At 38.2% G+C, this 20,883-nt stretch overlaps 1 protein-coding gene across 4 annotated transcripts in view; it reads right to left on the reverse strand.

Moving 5' to 3' along the window:
* Positions 1–20,883, reverse strand: part of SEC24C (SEC24 homolog C, COPII coat complex component) — a 36,470-nt gene that overhangs the window by 8,528 nt on the left and 7,059 nt on the right. Inside the window, exons 1-14 of one of the 4 annotated variants that reach the window (XM_058810933.1) lie at positions 20,263–20,864; positions 17,822–17,905; positions 15,345–15,486; positions 14,309–14,487; positions 12,658–13,098; positions 11,231–11,361; positions 10,031–10,099; positions 8,207–8,318; positions 7,279–7,406; positions 5,714–5,852; positions 3,660–3,775; positions 2,269–2,393; positions 1,831–2,022; positions 727–820 (exon numbers count right to left, since the gene is read on the reverse strand). In XM_058810933.1, coding sequence (XP_058666916.1) covers positions 727–820; positions 1,831–2,022; positions 2,269–2,393; positions 3,660–3,775; positions 5,714–5,852; positions 7,279–7,406; positions 8,207–8,318; positions 10,031–10,099; positions 11,231–11,361; positions 12,658–13,098; positions 14,309–14,487; positions 15,345–15,486; positions 17,822–17,905; positions 20,263–20,437 — 2,127 coding nt within the window. In that variant the 5' untranslated portion in view covers positions 20,438–20,864. Of the gene's footprint in view, positions 1–726; positions 821–1,830; positions 2,023–2,268; positions 2,394–3,659; positions 3,776–5,713; positions 5,853–7,278; positions 7,407–8,206; positions 8,319–10,030; positions 10,100–11,230; positions 11,362–12,657; positions 13,099–14,308; positions 14,488–15,344; positions 15,487–17,821; positions 17,906–20,262; positions 20,865–20,883 lie in introns of those variants that run through there. The other 3 variants (XM_058810936.1, XM_058810934.1, XM_058810937.1) reach the window with 3 other exon arrangements.

Raw genomic sequence — 20,883 nt, forward strand, 5'->3', positions numbered from 1 at the left:
AGGTATCTGAAAGATGTGCAGAAGTGTCACTTAGGAACATGGTTTAGTGGAGGACTTAGCAGTACTGGGTTAAAGGTTGGGCTTATCATAAAAGTCTCTTCCAACTAAAATGATTCGCTGACGGATGTGACAGACAAATAGAGCTGTGTCACCAGTTTGGGGTGAGGTCATACAGGAATCAATTTGATCACTAGATACAAATCAGAGTTAAACCATGCATGTAATTCTGTCTGGATGAAGTACTAGAATGGAAGAACTTTAGGAAAAGTTTGTTTGTTTAGCACATTGCTGCAGGCAACTTCAACAGATGATATTCTCTCCTTTTAAGATTCTACCAGAGTACAGGATTAAAAAGACACCAAACTACGGAACACCTCCATGAGACTTCAGACTTCAGCAGCTGGTTTTTAATGCTGGAAGGCTTTTTTTTCCCCCATAGGCTCTATGAATTGTTTAAAGCAAAACCCAGACAGACAACTGACAGTAAGCCATGTTCTTGCCCTTTGAAATTAGTTAAAAAAGAATTGGGTAAAGAACATACAGATAGCTGCACAAAACAGAAGGTTCATGCACTTCAAGAATGAGCCAAGTACTCCCTATATGTAGTGCATCTACTACAAGGAGCTTACAAAATCTTTAGAATTGTCTTTTTAGTGTGTGTTAGCAGAATATGAACTTCAGAATACTTGGCTGAAAATAATTTGTCATAAAAATGCATTTACTAACCTTCAGTGCCTCCAGCCCTGCTTGAATCACAGGTGCAAAAACAGTTTCTGTTTCTCTCGTGTCTGCAAACATTTCTGGAATCTGATCCAGCAAACTTGCAAAGAATAAGAAAAATAAAAGAGCAATTCAAGATCCTATTTAATAAGAAAAGCCACACAGCTGTAGTTGATGATTTATAGGATTGAGGTGATTTAAACAGAAGTCCCTAACATGTTTGTAAATCTGTGTAACTTTTACAGTATTTGGCATCTCATCTATGGAAAAATTGCTGCATTGTTCTCCATTGGCTTCTCTCATCTATATCCTCACTGTCTTCTGCATAGCCTCAACTGATGCCAATTCCACAGCTCTTCTGTGTTTTTTATCTTTTAATGTATTCCAATATACATAGGTAAGTAAATTCTTAGGAAATAGTAGTGACATTTGGCCTCTGTTTGCAAAGCATCTTGTGTACTACTCAAAGATTAATAGGTTTAACCCACAGTTTTGTACTTAGGCTTGTTTAATACATTAAAAAGGCTAGAAATTTTCTCTAAAAACATGCAATTCCAGGCCTATTACCCAAAATGTACTTAGCTACACACCATAGATTAATTACACTTCAAGTACCACAGTAAACAGTTTGCCAAAACTTTGCTAACTTCCTTCTTTCCTTTCAGATTTTATCTTCTCTATCCAGCTTTGTTTTCTCTACAGAACCAAAACTGGACACCCCTGTTGTCTCAGTTTGCAGTTATTTAAGCAGTTGAATTAAAGACAGTGATTCAGTATTCTTACAGCTTTCACTCTGCATCATCCTGGTTGTGTTTTGTTGTGGCTTTATTTTAGGTGGGCTTTTTTTGGCTTGGATTTTGTTAGTTTTTCCTTTTTTCCTCCCCAGAAATGCCCTTCTGCACTAAATCCCCTTGTATACACTTTCTGCCAAGATGGACTATGAGCCAAATAATCCCTTAGCCCTTCAATTTCCCCATCCTACTGCACCAGCTTAATCTCAAAGAGTAAGTTAAAGTACATGGAGTGACTTGACATGACAATTCAGCACATAACATTTGAATTTACCAAACAAGTATTTTACTACACACATTGTAAATCAATTGATATTACCTGGCAATAACTGTCCTGGACTCATTCACATTCACCAGAAAACCATCAAGGAGTGGCACAAACATATCTGCCACATCTGAGACCACCATCATTTGTGGCTGTGCCAGTGAGCTCTTCACGTTGTAGAAGTGTAAAACTTTGTTGTAGGTGACAAAGCCAACTCGAATGGCTGATTCCTCCATGTTCCCTTCCCTGTAAGAGATATACTTGCCTTCACATCCAAGAAGATAGACAAACCATTACATATAACCAACACATTAAGGGAAAAATAAAAGGAAGTAGAATTTATTTTCACCAAGATGGGTTTTGCTTGGCCTTTTTCTGAAGAAAAGCTTGACAGGATTATCAAGTAATTTTTAAAATTCTAGCATTTTTTAAAGAGAAAAAATAACAGCATCCCCCATTTGCATTGACTACAGTAGTTTACAATATACCTACCTGGGCAGATAATCTAGGAGTGACTTTAATTCTTCACATATTAGCCTCACTAAGCCACTCTTCACAGCATTGTAAGACACATCAATCATAAAAATGAAAGCAGGTGGACTAGGGAACTTGTTATTCTGTGGAAGAGAGGGAAGAAATCACACTATTGCCATGTAATGCAGCTCATGTAACAGCTCCATAATACAGACAAATCAATGCTGGTCAAAACTTAGTTGCTTTCAGGTACCTCTGTAACCACGAGCAGCAGTTGTTTCTTAAACTCTCTCTCCTATCCTTTTCCAGCTAACAGACATAGTATCATACTATGTTTGAAATGGACTGGTATTAAATGCCCTGGACTGACTTTACCATTGACCAGAGAAAAACAGTTACAACTAAGTAATCCATTTATATGACTAAACTAGATTGGAAAAGTAGACAGGGAAGATTTCTGCCAGTTCTCAAAACTTTGGACTCTGACCAGACTTGTCATAGGCAATTCTATCAATATAAAATATTTTCTTCTCCAAGGATTACAACCTTTTCCTTCTAAAAATCAGGCTTTCTTTGGGAATGTAAAACTTCTTTTAGTCAGTAGTTTTCTGAAGTCTATAGGTAACACTGAAACATGTACTCAAAACAAAAGCAAAACATAAGAACTTTGAAAAAAGCTGTGAAGATCACATCTTGGTTGATTCGAAGTTCTTCTTATGCTGTTAGAAAATAATTGTACTTTTGCTTAACTCAAAGTAAAGCAGAGGCATTAGAAGGCAACCAGTATCAACTCACAACATTTAGGCATCTATTTTCTCAGCATAATATTTCAGGAGAGATATAAGTTGCTTTAATAAACATCTTGCACATAGTTTCCCTATTCCTTAGGAGGCAATTATTTAAGTCTTTATTTAAAAGCAAATCAGCTATGAAATATACATTTCCACACTTTTCTTCTGCTTCTAATCACTACAGCTGGATTTGAAATTGAAGATCAATAGGTAAGGTCTGCCTTGTGGAACAGGTGGCACATTGCATAGTTACTAATGTATTTGCATTGAACCTCTCCTACAATTCCCTTTTCTGCCAAGGTCTATTGCACAAGAATCCCTTCTGCAGAATTCCTAAGGTAAGTGCAGCTATAGCTCCTTATATAGCTCCAGGAAAAAAAAATACAGAGACAGCTATTAAATTATATTATGCCATGTGTGATTGGGACCTCCACTGGTTTTGTAAATAAGCAAACAAGCATGTAATTTTTCACAATAAAGTGGGCTGGATTAATGCTGTTAATTATCTCTGCCAGCTAGAAATCATCCCCAGATAATTAATATCTTTCTTATTTCAAGAAAATAGTCTTTTTACTTTAAAAGGAAAATCAAAAGAGCAATGAAAACATCCTACTGTACCTTGCAATAGTCAACTGTTGCTAGAAACTCGTATGAGCCCAGTGATAACTCAGGTCGGTCATAGAAATCTACTCGCTTTCCAGTATGATCCAAATGTTGGAAGTAGTGAGGTGGAACTGGGAAAGGAAAAATCCTTAAACTCAGTGATATGCCCATAATAAACACTGTAACTAGAGAGCCAACACGACAACAATTGTTTCAAACAAAACTCCAGGAAAGTGAACTAGCACTCTGGGCTAGCACACAAGTACTAAAAATATTAATACAATTTAAGAATATAATTAAAACAAAACAATACAAACTTATTCCAGTTTGTCTCATGCACCAGACAGCACACAGTATAGTCACTGTTATACTTTTCTTGAATCTCCTTTCCATTTCATATCAGAAACATCACTACATTACAGTTTTAGGATTATTCTGACGGATCTAGTCCAAAGGAAAAATATAATCATCCCATATACGTAGTAACAAATTACTTAAAAGACAGTTTGAGGCAAACTACAGGCTAGAGCATTACTGACTCAAGTCAGGCTTACTAAAACACTGAGCTCCTTATTTTGCTATATAAGTTAGTTTTTCCTTCCCTTCCTGTGCTGCACAAGAGTGAAGCCTCCAAGCACTTTTGAGTGCAGAGACTCCCATAATCTTTTTATCAGAATAGACAAAGTCCTTCTTATAGTGGATTAAAGAGGAGCAGAAGTGCAACCACATGCCCAGAACCCAATACTTTTGTGCTGGTACAAAGCATAAGAAAATAAAATGGGAGTTAAGCTAAATTTTTGCCTACAAAACTCAGCTGTAGAAACAAAGCATTTTCCTTTGTGCCCCAAGAACTACCATGACAGACACCCGCTCCTGCAGAACTGCTCAGGTGACAAAATTTATTCCAGCTATAGCTGAGCTGTCTATATAATCCTATATAGCTGTCTATACAGTCCCAGGGGAGATTAAAATGAGATTACCTGGAATGACATTATTCACCACATTTAAACTATTCTAAACATTCCAAGTTTCAAAAGTTCAAAAGAAAACAAAGTGATATCATTAAGATTACATATGAGCTTTTATCACTCTTGTCTCCAAGTAAACATCCCATACAAGTTAATTTGGTACTTGCAAAGAAGAAATACCTCATGGTATTTGCAGAGAAAACAAAAATTGTTATTAGGTTTTAGGTACAACTACATTGTGTTTTCACAATATTACTTTCATCAGCAGCGTCTCAACATCCCTCCCCTTTCTGCCTCTGCTCAACTGTTACAGGTACAGCCCTTCATACAGCTGCTGAGTGAGCAGGACAGGGAGTGTATGCAGGCAGAAAATCACCAGACAAAATTGGTTTTTAAAGCTGACCATTTCTAATCCCCATTTTGGTTAGTACAAACAGTTGTACAGCATAACTGAGGTGGTAAGAATAGTCCATTAAAAGCCATCAGTGCTACCAAATGGAACATTGAAAACATCATCGTAAGATTTGTTGTACCTTACTTTCCCCTGTGTCTTCAAAACAAATTTACAAACGTCATGCTATGAGCAGCTCATTGTGACTTCTGCTTAAAAGGAAGCATGTTTTGTACTAATTTAGAAAAGCAACTAATATTATCTGGCCTGTACTGAACACTCTTATTCAGCTGTAGCAGATTTAACTGCAATCTTGTCTCAAAGGAGTGTCAGTGAGACAAAAAAAGGCTTTGTGAGAAAAAAAATAATCTCAACACATGCTAGACCTATATCTCAGCCTGTTAAAAATCTCTGTACTTTTGAAATACCCTAAGAAAATACAATAGACTTTTAAACCACCACACATTATGCTACAAATACCTCATATTAAAAATTTGCTACAATACTACAACACATAAACACCTTTTTGAACACAATTTCAGAACTGAACACCGAACATGCCTTCCAATAATTTTTTACAAGACTAGACACATACTAAATCACAGTATTCATTATAAATGATCATAACATGATCAAGACTGATTTGCTTGCATCTTGTTCAAAGACCTTTCCAGTAGAGCCCAGAGGGGCATTTCCAGAAGAAACCTTACCCTCAGTGACACAGCTGCAGAAACAACACTGGAACCTCCTTCCACCTTCAATGAATTGCATAAAAGGGCACATGTAAGCTTTGCACCTATTGCATCGGACAGGACCGGATTCTCCGTGGTCTACCAAATAAGGAAGGGTCTGTGGAAGCAAGGGAAAAAAACATGAAAAGAAAGGTCTCATGCTGATGAGAAAGTTTTAAACTTTGCATTGTGTGGTCATTGCTGTCTCCCTGTACACTGCATAGGATTTAGCATTTGGCAGCTGTGGGAGAGAGTGTAGGGATGTGGGAAGCCTGAACAAGTATTTATGTGCTTTTCAATTCAAGCCCTAGCACAGCAGTATTTTGAGGGCTAGAGCCATTAATGGGCTATCCCACCTAGCTATGTAAAGCTTCAGCTCTGTTTACAGTGTTGTAGCTCTGAATAGCTGAGTCTTCATCTGTTGGAAGGGCCCCTCCACAGTGAGTTTGCCTTTGCCATTAAGAACTTCTAAATACTAGAAGCTGACTGGTCTCCAGGGGAATTTTCCTATTGTAGCCTTTTTTTTTCCTGGACACTACAAGTGTTTGTTCAAAGTTTGTTCAAACAACTATTATTTGTAAAGTGTCTCTAAAAATGTGTAACTCTACAAGCTTCCAAGTTATCAAGTAAGATCTTCTTCTCCTATTGTGGTCCTTTTAAACTTCAGCCACAGATCAGTTCTATCATAAAGCAGTTTTTTAAATTCAAACCATATTTTAGTGACACAAATGAAATGCAACAGGAGAAAAGCACCCTTAAAAGACCAGAGGAAATTGCTTTCCTCAGCAGATGCTACACTTAGGTTTAACAGGGCACAGAACACTGCAGACCTATGTATTCAAATTTAGCAGCCCTGTTTGTCTTCATGTCACTGCTCCAAGCAGGCTAACACTACACAATAGCCAGAGTATTCAGCCTACTTTAAAAAATGTCAAACTCTGTAAAAGTCTCTGAGCTTTCACATTTTCAGCAACCAAACACGAGTGGATAAAAGGCTCAACAGCCACACATTACACCTAGAAGGAAATAAATGCTGAGAGATAAAGGGCAGAAATACAAGTGCAGCTCAGCAGTGCTCAGTATTTAGTGTTGTTCTGTCACCCCACACAGTGCTGTGCATACACATGCATAGAAGACAGCCAAACCAGTGCTGTTCCATACATTCCCATCCAATTTCACAATCTGGCATTCTAGAAAAGACTTAATACCTATGATTAGCAACTATTTAAAGACTTTAGACTAAGAAAGAAATGGAGATCAGCTGGAAGTGTACGCCTCTGCAAGCACCCTAGTATTTTGGTCACTTAGTCACAGTGCTTGACAGCTTCTGCAAAAAAGCTGAAATTATCATGGCAGTCAAAATACTAAATGTTTGGAACATAATATTCTTCTGCTTTACAGAAGGAGAAGCTTCTGCTATCACACACCTGTTGGAGAATCAATGTTTACCTGGACTTTTCACCTCAATATGCTTCTAAAGAAATCTGTTGAATGCTGACACCTGAGCGTGCCCATGGCACACGTGCCCCCAGCACAGCTCTCACCTCCTCCGGCGGCAGAGTAGCCAGCGGCTTTATGACGGCAGCCAGGGGAACTTGGGATTGTTTGGCCATGTCAGACGTGCAGGGGATATTGTAAGATGTGCATCTGATGTAGCGGGGGCTTGCATTACCTGGGGAACAAATAAAAAAGCCCCACAAATTTCAGTACAAATTCAGTTCATATTCAAGAACAGAAACAAAGATACCTTGTGTCATTAAGCCACACACACTATGAGCTTAGCTAAATATTGTTTTAATCTATGGAAAGCTTGAATTCCCAATAAAATACCTCTTCATTATTAACTACATATAATAAAAGACTTTAAAACAAACGAACTTGACTTCCTGTCATCTTAAAGCTATAAAAAAGCATTTCTGTTTCATATATTCACAGACTAAAACATAATGTAGACAGAAAACTCAAACATTTCTACTGTTTTGCTTTGTAATTTAGGCTGAAGAGTAAAATACTTGATTATACAATCAGATTCTGAAGTTTTTTCTGGAACTTCAAAGATCAAAAGAAGTTTCAGCAATTTAAAAGACGAAATATCTTTTCTCTACAGAGCCCTCAGACCTATTTACATCCCTCTCCATTTTAAAAAATACAGTTGCCAGTTCAATTCTAATGATGTTGCTAGTAGATTTCAGTTCTTAAATGTTTTTTATAAAGCTCTACAGTAGAGACCTCATTTGCTGCTTTCTGGTATCTCTGCTAATGCTGGTTCTACGTATCTGCCTTGGAAAACATTTTTTACCTAGAAATTGGTTACAAGCTACCAAACAATGAGGAGAATCTAAACTGAGATCAAATCAACACAGGACTTGAAACTAAGCTTCTGTTGGTAAAACACACATTTCCTTTAAAGACACCGTTTTGTCACTGACTCTGTGTTTCATTTGTTTGTTCAGGAAAATAAAAATAGTTTACCTTGATCCTTGACCAAGAAATTTGTAGTAACAAGAGGTGGGACCTGCCCTCTCACTCCAGTGACAAATGGTTCTGACCCACGGTTATTTCTGTCATCTTCAATCACTTGAATCTGTGATGGAAAATACCATGTTATTATGTGGAGGCTTGGTTTTTAAGTAAAATAAGTAAAATAAAAAATCTCTAAGGCAGTACAAAGGGGACCTGAGGCAAACACTACTATCTCTAAAAATAGAAGAGCAAGTAAATTTTGTCAAGCAGTCACCTCTCAGCTTGATTTCAAATAGTACTTATTGACTAACGATAAATTACAAGCTGCAAATAGTATTTTTCCCCAAGTATTATTCTTAGTAGCAGCATATCTTGTGTTTTAAAGTCTGACCTGAACTCATAAAAGCCAAACTCAGACCAAGAAAGGAATTTTTTTTAGGTATTCCCCTGTACAGTTCTAGTCAAGTAAGAATTAGAAGCTTCTGTAATCCTCAAGCTGAAGTCCTATAGGTAACCTGGCCTTTTCTTTCCATTATGGTCCCGCTGTTTCCATAGTATGCCTTTATTTCTAACCACTGTAACTCTGGTCTAAAGACAGATGGCTTGCAAGGTGGAAGTCTTCATTACTTTGTGGTGCTCAAGGGTTTGTGATTTGAATTCCGCAAATGTGGAAAGTGAAATTTCAATAGACTTGTCAATGAATCCAACTTCAAAGCCTGTAAAAATCTTAAATTTCTTGGTATTTCGAATTCTTCACAAGTGCAAATTCGCTTAAGATAACAGAAATGTATTAAATAGTTTGCCTTAACAAAAATATTCACTGACCTTTGTAGCTGTACACAGCTCAAACTACATTTCCTTAGTGGCAACTGAATGAAATAATTAAAACTAGGAATCATTCTTCTGCTCTTATTTTGCCATCAAATACACCTGCCTTTGCCTAGAGCAAATTCTGAGATTCAGAAGTTTATATGGCAGAACTTCCATCCTCTCACTACAGATTGCAAGCAGAGAGCCTCCCATAGCTTCAGTGACTACTCTAGAATAAATGTAGTCCCATTACAAAAGTCTACAGGGCCGACTGACGGTGATCTCACCACTGGTACCTGTTAAATTATCAATTTTGACTACATGAGGAAGCAGTGACACAGGGTAACAAAAACCAAAAGGTTTTTTTTTTGTCTTCCAATCCAAAAGGTAGCTGCTTTTTTCTTTCTTTAGATAAGATTGTCCAACATAAACATTAAATTTTCAAATTCAAAATTTAATGGTTATGCATGAGCACAGATAATGAGAGAATGTTTATAGCTCCCCATGCCTCATACTAGAAGATTTGTATCAGAAATTAACATTAAAAAAACTCCAGTTCATCTGCAATTTTAGAACTCCAGAGCACTGGCCCAGTACTGGTATATCAGCAAGAAGAGTAATCAAATTCTGATCAAAACACAGTAGAAAACATGGCTACAACAGCTCATGCTGTGTGCATACTGACATGAGACACACATTGTATGGGCAACTACACAACTGGCTTACATTGAAAATGCCAGCTGGAATCTGGTGGAGGCAATAGCCTAAAGCTCAAGGTGAAGGGGAGACATTCTTCATGATCTGTTTCTGAAACACTGCTTTCTATTGCCTCACCATTCATCACAGTAGATTTTAACAGCCTCATGTGGTGTAATGTTACTCATTTTGATAAGGCAAGCAGAAGACAGCAAGGAAAGGGTAAAAGATTAATGATGGAGGGTTAGCAAGGTGAAGTTCAGGTTTCAGGCATGCACAGATGGTCACCAACACACAGTCTACAATTGACATATATACAGCACTTACTGGACTAGGAATTGCATCTGGGTCTATTCTGTGCCTGGGTTTCTGCTGGGGTGGCAGCTCATTAAGTTGCTTTTTTTTAATAAGAAATAAAGAGTATAAAAAAAAAGAGAGAATAATAAACCAAAAAGTAACAGCGTTACTTCTCTCTACCCAAACCTGTAGCACTGGAATTAGCTAGATTCAGATACTGGTTCATGCAACAGGACATCAGCTTCTGCAGCATACACTGATCCCAAAACCAGTCTTGCCAGGATATTGGGCTTGGCTCTGAAAACCTTACTAATGAAGGCAGTGGCTCACCTGCTAATTTTGGTTAGAAACTGAGGATTTATGCTTTAAGAACATGCTAACATGAAGGCAACTGACACAAGCCATTTGAGATTTCATTTAGTGGAAGAGAGGCACACAAGCAATTAAAGACTTATATTCTATGAAAAAAATCCAGTAGTAAGCTTTACATAAACCTGGAATCTAAATAGGTAATCTTTTTAAAATAGAAGTATCTTCTGAATAACATCAGTTCTGATCTAAATCAAGAATACAATATTTCATAGTTTTGAAACAGCATCAAGAGCAGTGGAGGAACAGCACTGTAGAGCAGTGGCAACAATACCAGGCTTAATACTACTCAGGGTTGGTAACCATTACATATAAGTGCTTATCCTGCCTCAGAACCTCCACTCTGAAAGACAATCCCAGTTTGAGAGGCTGTCCATATTTGACTGATGTAGCATCATGACTTCATGACCCAAAAAAACACAAACCAGCTTTTTGACAGATTATAGGAAAAGCACTACAATCACCTCCTACTAACCATACTTTAAACATGGATCACACAGTTCACAGACTGTCACCTCAAAACCCGAAATTAGTTCACCTTGGAAAGTCATTATGTAAGAATCCAGAAATGGAGAAACATGTTTAATCAAAGCCCTCAAAAGATATCACAGTACAAAAAAGACCTGAGGAATTAGAGCAGTGATTTCCATATGCAGTGCCATTCTTTAGTCACCAAGAACAATACTGCCTCTGGGCTTATTCATCACAGAAGACTGAAGGTGGGTAGGAGAGAGAAACACAAGCAGGAAAACAAACTGATGTTCCTTGGAATGAGAAACCTGTTTTCAGCTTTGCTCTTTGTCAGTTGTGCTATGCAAAGGCACTACAGAAGATGACACAGGTAAGAACAAGTAAGCTTACAGGGCTAGGAATGGAATCTGGATCCAAGCGTTTTGGTGGAGGTGGTGGTCCAGGGGGACTTCCATAATTTGGTGCTCCTGGATAGGCTCCTCCATAGTTTGGCTGGGGACCCCTCATCTGTCCAAAGGAACCTTAGCAAGAAAAGAACGTAAAAATCAAACAGTGCCTTAATACTAGGCCTTTCTTCATTTGGCACTTCCATTTCCTGCCACTATTAAAAAAAAAAACTCAAGAAAATTAAAGTCAGGTGCTTTTCAGTTAATTATGATTAAACATATTTATCACAGTGTTTCAGCTTAGACTGGTACATCTCTATCAACAATCCAATAAACTGATAGATACAGTCCACAAAACTAGACTTAAGGAAACAGAGGCTTTTAGTCTGAACTCTATCAGCTCCACCTCAGCACAAACCAGCACACTACTGTAAGTAGTTTTGGAGTTTGTAATTATTCATTATAATGCACATTAAGATCATGCACTATGAATATTTACCTGCAGAACTGTCTACTGGAAAGTGCAGACAGAACAACCAAATAAGTGAGTGGATGACCCCTAATTCTTTAAATTAAAGATACGCAAGGAGTTCCCTTGGGCGGTTTTGGCTTGTTTGAAACTACGATAATAGGCTACGGTGTGATTTTCTCTTTTGTTTTGTAACTACCTGAAGCTATTTCATATTATTTTACATCATTCCAATCACTTACAGAGTAAGAGCATGATTTAACCCATTAGTATTTTTACAGTATAGGAATTTTAACAGATATTTTTGAGTAATTTACCTGTCCAGCTGCGCAAAGTTGCATGGGGGATGGAATTCTCAGTGCTAACATTTGCACATGATTATTTTATCCCAGCTATCTCTAAGTGTTATTGATTAAAAACCAGTCAAAACTGGTTTTAATTCAAAAAGCTTAACTGGTCTTTAAAGATGTGCAAGCTTCTACAAGGGAGAAAAATACGATTATGCAAATTAAAAGAGAAAACACAGCAACTCCTTTTTCAACGTTTAACAACTTCTTTCACACACACAGCATATGCACAGTGCCCACAAATTTTAAAAATATAAAATAAGGCTTTTCTGTATTTCCAATGTCTATTTTTGAACAGGTGAAGTTGCAGACAACAAATTGGAGTCCATAATAAAATTCTGATCACAAATTCTGGTAGTATTATGGCACTAATTGCTAAACACCTTTTTGGCCAAGTAAGCTAGAATTTTTTTAGTTACATTAATCTGATTAAAACCTGTATTATAAAATACCTTAGAATGACACACAATATTATCTCAGACATGAGCACAGGAAAACAAGAAGGAAGTTTTAATGTGAAGCCAGGAGCCCATAAGTGACAATGTAGAATCTAGTTCTCAGTTTGCACCATACAGAGAATACTTAACTTAAAATTCCTATACTAGGAATACTCACCATTCTGCTGCATTTGGTATCCTGGCTGAGGAGGATGAGTGGGAGGAGGTGGTCCATGAAGACCACTCATGGGAGGCCCAGGGTGCAGCCCCGCCATAGTTGATGGAGGTGGTGGTGAGGAAACATGATTAGGCTGGGAGGATGGTGCTCCAGCAAGTGTCTGCCCAGGCAGTGGTGGGCCTGGCATGGCAGGTGGCCTTGGAGCACCTGTGGTAGGAGGGTAAGAGGAAGGTCCAACCCCTGTAGAAGGAGGAGGTGGGGTAAAACCAGGAACTTGAGCAGGCAGGCGCTGGGTTGGTATTGTCTGACCAGGAAACGGAGGCTGGGCCACAGGAAGAGCCTGGGACACACTGGGAGGAGGGGGCCCTTGGCTCGCACTGTAGGGTGTGTAGAGACCAGACCCCGTCGCACTAACGCTTCCTGAGACTGGAGGAACCGATGCTGGGGGACCCGGGAAGAAAAAAAAGATACAACATCATTTTCTTCTATCCTCAAGACAATTAAGATGCAAGAAAAACCCATTTGCTCCAGATCACCTGAGTAAATCTACCACTTTCTCATCTTCAGATGAACTTAGTACTGGCAGAGATCAATCCTAAATGACCATTCTCCTAGATTGATCAGAAAGCTGAAATTCCTTCAGTGGATCTGAAACTCAATAGTTCTTTCATTGCTTTCTCTCTCAAAGTCTGAACTACTTATTTTACATAATCAGAATATATTTCAGGATTCAGGGCCAGAAAAAAAGGGACAAAAACAGGAATATGCAAAACATGAACCACCACAAGTCTATCCATAGATTTTCTGAACTAAGTTTCTGTCTTAAACCCCACACTCAGTGGGAGCCTGTAGATCAAGAATGGTTTTGAGCTTTGTGGTTTTAATAGCATGAAACTAGCACCATTTGCATGTAGCACTGTACTATTTCTGAGAATAATTTTTGACAAATGTGCTACCAAAAGGCCAAGGAAATCTGTATCCCCTACCTACTCCTAATTTTCCTATAAAATCTGTCTTACAAGATGCTTGTTAAAAAGTACTTTAGCAAAACAATTTTTAAATAGTCAAACCAATTTACACATAATAAAACCAAAACTCTAGTCATCAATTTAAAAAGTCCCCTAATCTACAGCAATGAGATTGTAGAACTAATACTATAGAAACAAAAAATATCTAAATTCAGTTTCTACTGTTTAAGTGAGTGCCTTCTTGACTTCTAGCAGAGGCCTATACACAATCATTCAGAGTATTTTCAGCCCTTTGTGATTTGCATTTACAGGGCCCTTTTTCCCTTTTTTTTTTGACTGGTCTGTCATACAACAGTGGCAAGACATGTAGACTTTCCAACAGGTGATTCAGGGGTAGACTCTTCAGTGTTTCACAAGATTCACCTAGTTGAGGACCAATGCTATTACTCTCCTTTGTTATCCAAGTATAGCAGTGCCAGCACTGTTCCCTGCAATAGTCTCAGTCCTGTTTTCCCCATTATGACCTTATTAGTTAAGAAAACTACTGCTTACTATGGCAGACATGAACACCCAGAGAATTCCCACAACCATATGGTAATGAATCACTGACAAGAAATATCTTTTATGAAATTACTAGCAAAAATGAAAATCAATAGCACACTTCAGTAGCCAGGAAACCTTACCATAGCCCAGTCCAGCTGGGGGAGGAGCAGAGGCTGCAGTAGAGCCAATTGTCATCCCTGCCATGTGATTCCTGAGCTGCTGCACGCTGCCTGGGGGGGGCCCATATTGCTGGAACGTGGATATCTGGCTGACAGGCGTGGGTGCTGAGCCTGGCAGAAACGGCTGAGAAGCAGGTGGCCTGAGAGGAAAGATGACAAACTGAGTGATTCCTCATTATAGAAGAAGTTAAAATTCCCTGTGCCTTTTAAAATCGTTCTAGCATATAAACACTATCTGGGTCTCAGATATTTACATGAAACACTGTAGCTCAGTTTTGGAAAAAAATTACATATTCTGCCTGTATCTGAATCCCTTTCTCCTAACAAATAAACAAATAAATCTATTAGCTTTTAAAATACAAATTCTGGATTTTTATTAATTCCACTTCAGTTTACACAACAAATCAGAAACACTGCATAGAGTCTATAGGGTGAGCAACAGTAAGGCCTGCACAGCTATGTAAAAACGTTGTGCCACTCAAAACACTTGAACTCTCCAGAACTATTGCTACTTTCACCACAGAGATAATGGCAGATCTTTCTGGAAAAGATGTTGAAGAGCCTTAGATGACAGTAACTCACGGATCCATAAGGGACAGAAGAGGGCCCAGAATCAATACTAAGAAATTATTTGGTAAAGACTGACACAAGCTCCAGAGATCATTTCACACTGCTGAGGAACAAATACTACAGTTGGGTGGATGCAACTGAATTTTTTTAGGGGAAAACCAAAACCACAAAGAATGTCTTAGGAGGAGAAGAGGTTTTCATCATTGACATCTGCTCACATCCTTTCACAAGCTTTTCATCTCCAGATATACTCACTGTCAGATGAATACCCCTGTGGCAAAACATTGCTTCAAAACAATAACAAGGAAAAAAGTCAGTGTCCTATAAAACTCCAAAGTACTTAGTTTGATTTAGATCTAAAAAGTTTAGACCTAGCATGAGTATGCCAAGGTGGGATTTTGTTACAATTCACTCTTCTCATATGCACCTCTGCATTGGGGCTGCTGAGGCTGGAATTCCATTCTGCACATCTCCATGTTCAAACTGACTGTATGCCACGTGGCCAGAAGGATGAGATGCTCCAGAGGCCGGAGGAGGAGCTCCAGATGTTGGTGGGGCTCTTAATGAACCTACAAACATAAAGAAAAAATATTAAAATATCACAAATTATAGAAACAAGGGCTTGAACCAACTACCATGAAAAATTCAAGTGCAGAATTGCTATAACAATAGTCCATGAGCAACAAATAATTTATGAACAAATATTTTTAGCCAGTGTCACTAGTTACCATCTCCACACAGATCAAGCAGAAAATATGTGCTGTGGATGGTTTTCAAAAGACAACTTCATCTTTTATGAAGGAAAATAAATATCTCATCAGTAAGGTACTGAATCCTTTCCCCTCCAAGTCCAATTATTTTTATCTAAATCAAGAGTATTCAGTGGAATCCAATGTCCATTACAAGTCAGTTTTCTCTGCCTCAAAGGTAAGCAGGCTATGCAAGCAGATTCCATTTTCAAAATCTACAAGGCTTACTGCATTTATATATAGCATAATGGGGGCCACCACAGACCATTCTTTCCAGCCTCTCAAGCTTGGAGGCTGACACAAATACTTTCCCATCTTTCAGACTGAGCTGGCTCAGTCACAGCCCAAATATATTTGCCTCAGAAACCAGTCTTTCCACAGACCACAAAATGTTGGATACAATACCAGCAGACCAACTGCAGTTTTTACTTCCAAAAAAGAGCATATAAACCTCCCTTTTAATAAAGCTATATTAACAATGCTGGCAATTAGAACAATTGACCATGTCTGTTAACCACCAGGGAACCTATTTCACATATAGGGTATCATTAAGCACAGATGACTGAAAGTGCCCTGTGAGACCAGGCCCACACATACACATTCCTGTGTCACTCTGACAGTGACTGGCATGGCAAGTTTCAAAGGGATTCTGAAACCTTCTTGTGAGGAATCATTACAAAATAGGAAATAAGGGGAGCCATGTCTCAATCCTACAGTACCATATATACCCTAAAGCATGAGGTTTTAACTCATATATCTTATCTACTACATCCAATTTTTAGCAAACCTGGGAATGAAGGAGTTAACTAGACCTTGTATGAATAACTGATAATTTTTCTTGGGTTTCTTTATTTATTACTAAACATCCTGCTGTTCTTCATTTTGAGACAGGATTTAATTACTCCTAGAGACATTTATTATTTTTATATACTTTTATCTCATTAATCTCTTATTTTCTAAACTACTGTTACAGTACTTTCATCTCACAGCTCATCTGGCTAAGCAGTTCCTGATCTCCAACTATTTGTATGTTATTTCTTTTGAATTTCTTTTGTGATACCTCTCATCTATTTTCCAATGCATTCCTTTGATAGTACATGTGAACTGTTTGGTCTTCTTATCTTTTGTCTTTGAAGGCATATTTAATCCAATTTCTGGAGGGACCCTACACACTTTTCTAATATACATTAAGTTAAATCCCCCACCCTCAAATTTAACAGGCATACCATTTGACAAATATGTGCTACAGTAAAAGCTTTGTAAGTATTTTTTTCTGGTTCTCATCATAAATATACTTTTATCACACTTACTACAGACTGCTCAAACAGTCACTGAAAAAGAAATCACCAGAATAGGTAGAGGTATCTAGTGGTTTATTAGTCTAAGATTCATTATTCTTGACAAATCCTCAACATCTTTGTGATGTTCTTACTCGTTACAGCAAAATGGGAAATGCCTGTGATTTTCCTCAAAGCCTGAGCCTATATGGTTGTCTTTTGACACCCTTCTAAACAAATCAACACCTCCAGAAATAGCTCTTCCAAAATACCACTAGTTTGATAAAAGGAGAAGTACAATATGGTCTCTTGCAGCATTTCTTACATTTTGATTGCTAGTTGCAAAAAGATATTTCCTTCTTCAAGTCACAGCTTATGGAAAAATAATTATTCCTGACATATACCTTGGATTCCAAGTACAGCCAAGGAAGTTAAAGACTTGGTTTTTTCCCCCCTAAATGAGAGCACAAGTTACACAAATCTCCTGGTAGTTTGCAGAGATTTTTCACTTCTTTGCAATGCCATCATTTCAAACCTCACCTTCCCTCTCAAGGGTGAGACTGAATTCTTTTAAACTAAAGATTGCACCTGACAAAACCTGAATGGGTCAATTCAGGTTTTAAAATCAGACTTCAGAAAACATTGGTCACAAGTTTTATCTATGAATCTGCATGCATAAGGGATTTCTACTAGGGTTATTTCTTCATTCCTATTTATGCTTCTGGAATGCTGCCTACAAATAGATTGGGAAATGTCCCATCTACCTCTGCCTAAACAATCAGGTACCCAGACTTTGAGATAAATATCCATATTAAATGGGAACTTGGCACAGAAAAAGCAACACAGACAAACACTCCCACAGAAAGGACACCATTTACCTATAAAATTAGGTGCAAGAGAAGTGTCAGAGTTGAGAGATACAGGAGAGCCCTTCGAAGGAAACCCCAAGGAAGGAAAGTAACCTGGAAAGACAGAATACACCAGTAAATGAAGCCTGAGAGAACGCACTGAGAGACAGCCTTTCCAATGCTAAGAACAGTCTGCAGTCCAGAAAATATCTCATACACAAAATTAAAGTCATCTACCACCCTGTTCTTTAAGCTATACTCCCTCTCTTCCACCATGCATAACATATTACAAATGCAGTCTTTACATATTACAAGTGTTAATATTTTCATAAAGCAAGCCTATATAAAACAATCTACAGCCTAATGGTTACAGGTATTCAGATGATTGTGTTTGCACTTTCAACTGCATGACCTCATCTGAAGGAAGCCAATAGACTGACTAAAGGACTGGGGCAAAATTGTCCTGCTTCTTTCAATATTCTCACAGCAAGAAGCAGCTACTTTCAGCTAGCATCACAGCACTCCACTTCTGGTCCTCAAAAAGACTATCATCACTGCCATAGCATTCCCATGATTCCACTCAGTTAGTCAGGGTTTGTCACATAAATCAGTAGCAAAACACTCCCTGACTAAGGATGGTACCAACTCCTAACATTTCTCCACTCAGTCCCCCAGGCAATTTTACTGTTATTTTAAAAATAAATCCCTAAGACAACTACTTTGAAATTATAGAATAACACTGGCAGTTCTCCCTTTACCCCTCAGTATTTCCTAAATTTTTGCCTCTGAAATTATAGGTCTTGCCACAAAGACTTGCAGTAAACATAATGTGTTGGAGGTAGTGGTGGAAAGGATAACTGTCACTATTTTTACTGTAACCTGTCTGCTGTCTCTGATAATGACAGACATTCATTTGACTCCTTCTTCCACAGGGATTTCATACTCAGCAGCCACTGACAGGTCAACCTCTGGCTGTTGGGTAAGGCTCTGAATTTTATATTTCTTTCTTCTAAAGAAAGGAATCCTAAACAGCAGGTCCAAAATGCACAGTCTGACAACTGAGATTTCCTTAATACAGCCTGCTAAGTCCAGGAATGATGGTCGCAGAAAAAAAGATGGAAAAAAATCCCCAGCTGGCTACAGCGAGCAGACAGAGCCCTCAGTGGCTGAGCCCTGCCTCTGCTCTCCCAGGAAGCAAAGTTTCCTTCCTCCACTCAGAGATCATTTTCACTACTTTCACAGGAATTCAAGCCCCTTGTGAAATCAGTTCAAAACTCTTTGATTAAAAGTGCTGTTAGAAGAGATTTATTGAGAGCATGGGAAGAAGAGGATTAAGGAAAGAAAAGGAAGATGGAGCACCTGAATAACCTATTCTTTATCACACTTAACTCTTTTACTATGCTACTCTACTAACTCTAGACAAAAATCCAACAGTGCAATTACTCAGCACCCAAATTTCAGTGCCCCACTTCTGTTAGTTTCAAGACAACTAGAGGGACTTCAATTGTTCTATCCTTCTCACTGAGTCTGAGTCAAAATTTGAGAAATTGCAAAAGATTGAAGATGTACTTGCAGGGGGGAATAGAGACAATTAACATGACCAGCACAGTCCTAATCACCTTAGAAGATCCATCTGAAACCTAAACAAATATTTTAATGTTGTGCTTATTTTAGCAAAACTGAATTCATTCCTGTGATCTGAAAAGGCAGACACACTTGTATTCAAAGCAATAGTATTTTCTCCTCTACATTTCAAATGTTAAAGTCACTATTGATCTCCCAAAGCAATCAACATAATTGAAAACCAAGACTCACAAAGTTCTTTATTACAGTCAGACTGTCTTTTGAAAAAAGGAAAACAAAAGTTGAATTACTTTTTTTTTTAACAAAAATAACAAGGGATAGGATCGTGCAGAATCAGTGAAATTCTAGAATACATTAGCTTACCCCATGCCCACAAACTTTATATTGAAATTAAAGGCATTAGAGAAAATAGCTTGAAATACTCTTTTTACGTAGAGTTGTATGTCAATCTTTCAGGATAGAGTGCAGATATTTCTATATAATAATGTAAGGCAGCCTCAATTATAAATCTGTTACAGTCCCTGACTGCTGCCTCCCAACATAAGGAAAACTCCTTTAGTCAGGTGTTTCAATAACATAGGGACATGGACATAAAGAAAAAAAGCAGGCTGTTTCTCAACATATTAATTTTATGACCTACCCAAAGAGTAAACCCCACTAAACTGGACAAGAAACAGCACAATAACCTCAGAATATGGGATGATGTGATTTTTAGCATCATGCAAATTACATAGAGAAAAAAAGATAATCAGTACCACAAAAAAACCCCGAAGACTTACAACAGGATATTGTATACAGCAACAGGACATCGTGTAAGCACACAGCAAAACCTGCAAGCACGCCATAACTGACAGGTTATCAGTGAGCAAGTGTTGCCCGAGCAGTACCTTGTGGAGGGACTGGCTGCTGGTATCCTGGCACCGGCCCATTATAGGCTCCGTACTGCGACTGAGGAGCCCCTGGCAGTGACTGTCCTCCGTAGGCAGGCTGCTGGAATCCCTGATAGCCAGGCTGAGGTTGCCCGTAAGGAGGCCCCGTGTGAGCTTGCTGGTTTACACTCATTGTATTCACATCCCCAACCTAACCTCACCTGCAAAAAGGGGGGGAAAAATGACTTTAAGCAGATATAAAACCAAACTGGTCAGCTTCCCTACTGTTTTCAAATAAGTGAGAGATCTTAAGACAGTATCTTAAGGGAAGCTAAAACATTAATGATAACTTACTCTTGCACAGCAAGTCAATAAATGCTTTACAAGAGCTATTTAAAACAGTACTTTCAGACACTATGTTTTTTAGTCAGCATTTCATACTAGTTAGACCTGTGATCATCACCTTAGATAGAAATACCATCATTTGCCATTCCATAGCAGATTATTATCAAGCTTCTGAGAAACCTTTCAAACTACTTCCACCTCACAGAGTCAGACCAACAGAAAACACATTTCATTATATAGATGATCCCTTAACATAACACTTCAATAACACTGAACAAGTTCAGCTGTCACCTC

The sequence above is a fragment of the Ammospiza caudacuta genome, chromosome 9, assembly GCF_027887145.1.
Source record: "Ammospiza caudacuta isolate bAmmCau1 chromosome 9, bAmmCau1.pri, whole genome shotgun sequence".
In the NCBI taxonomy this organism is placed as follows: domain Eukaryota; kingdom Metazoa; phylum Chordata; class Aves; order Passeriformes; family Passerellidae; genus Ammospiza; species Ammospiza caudacuta.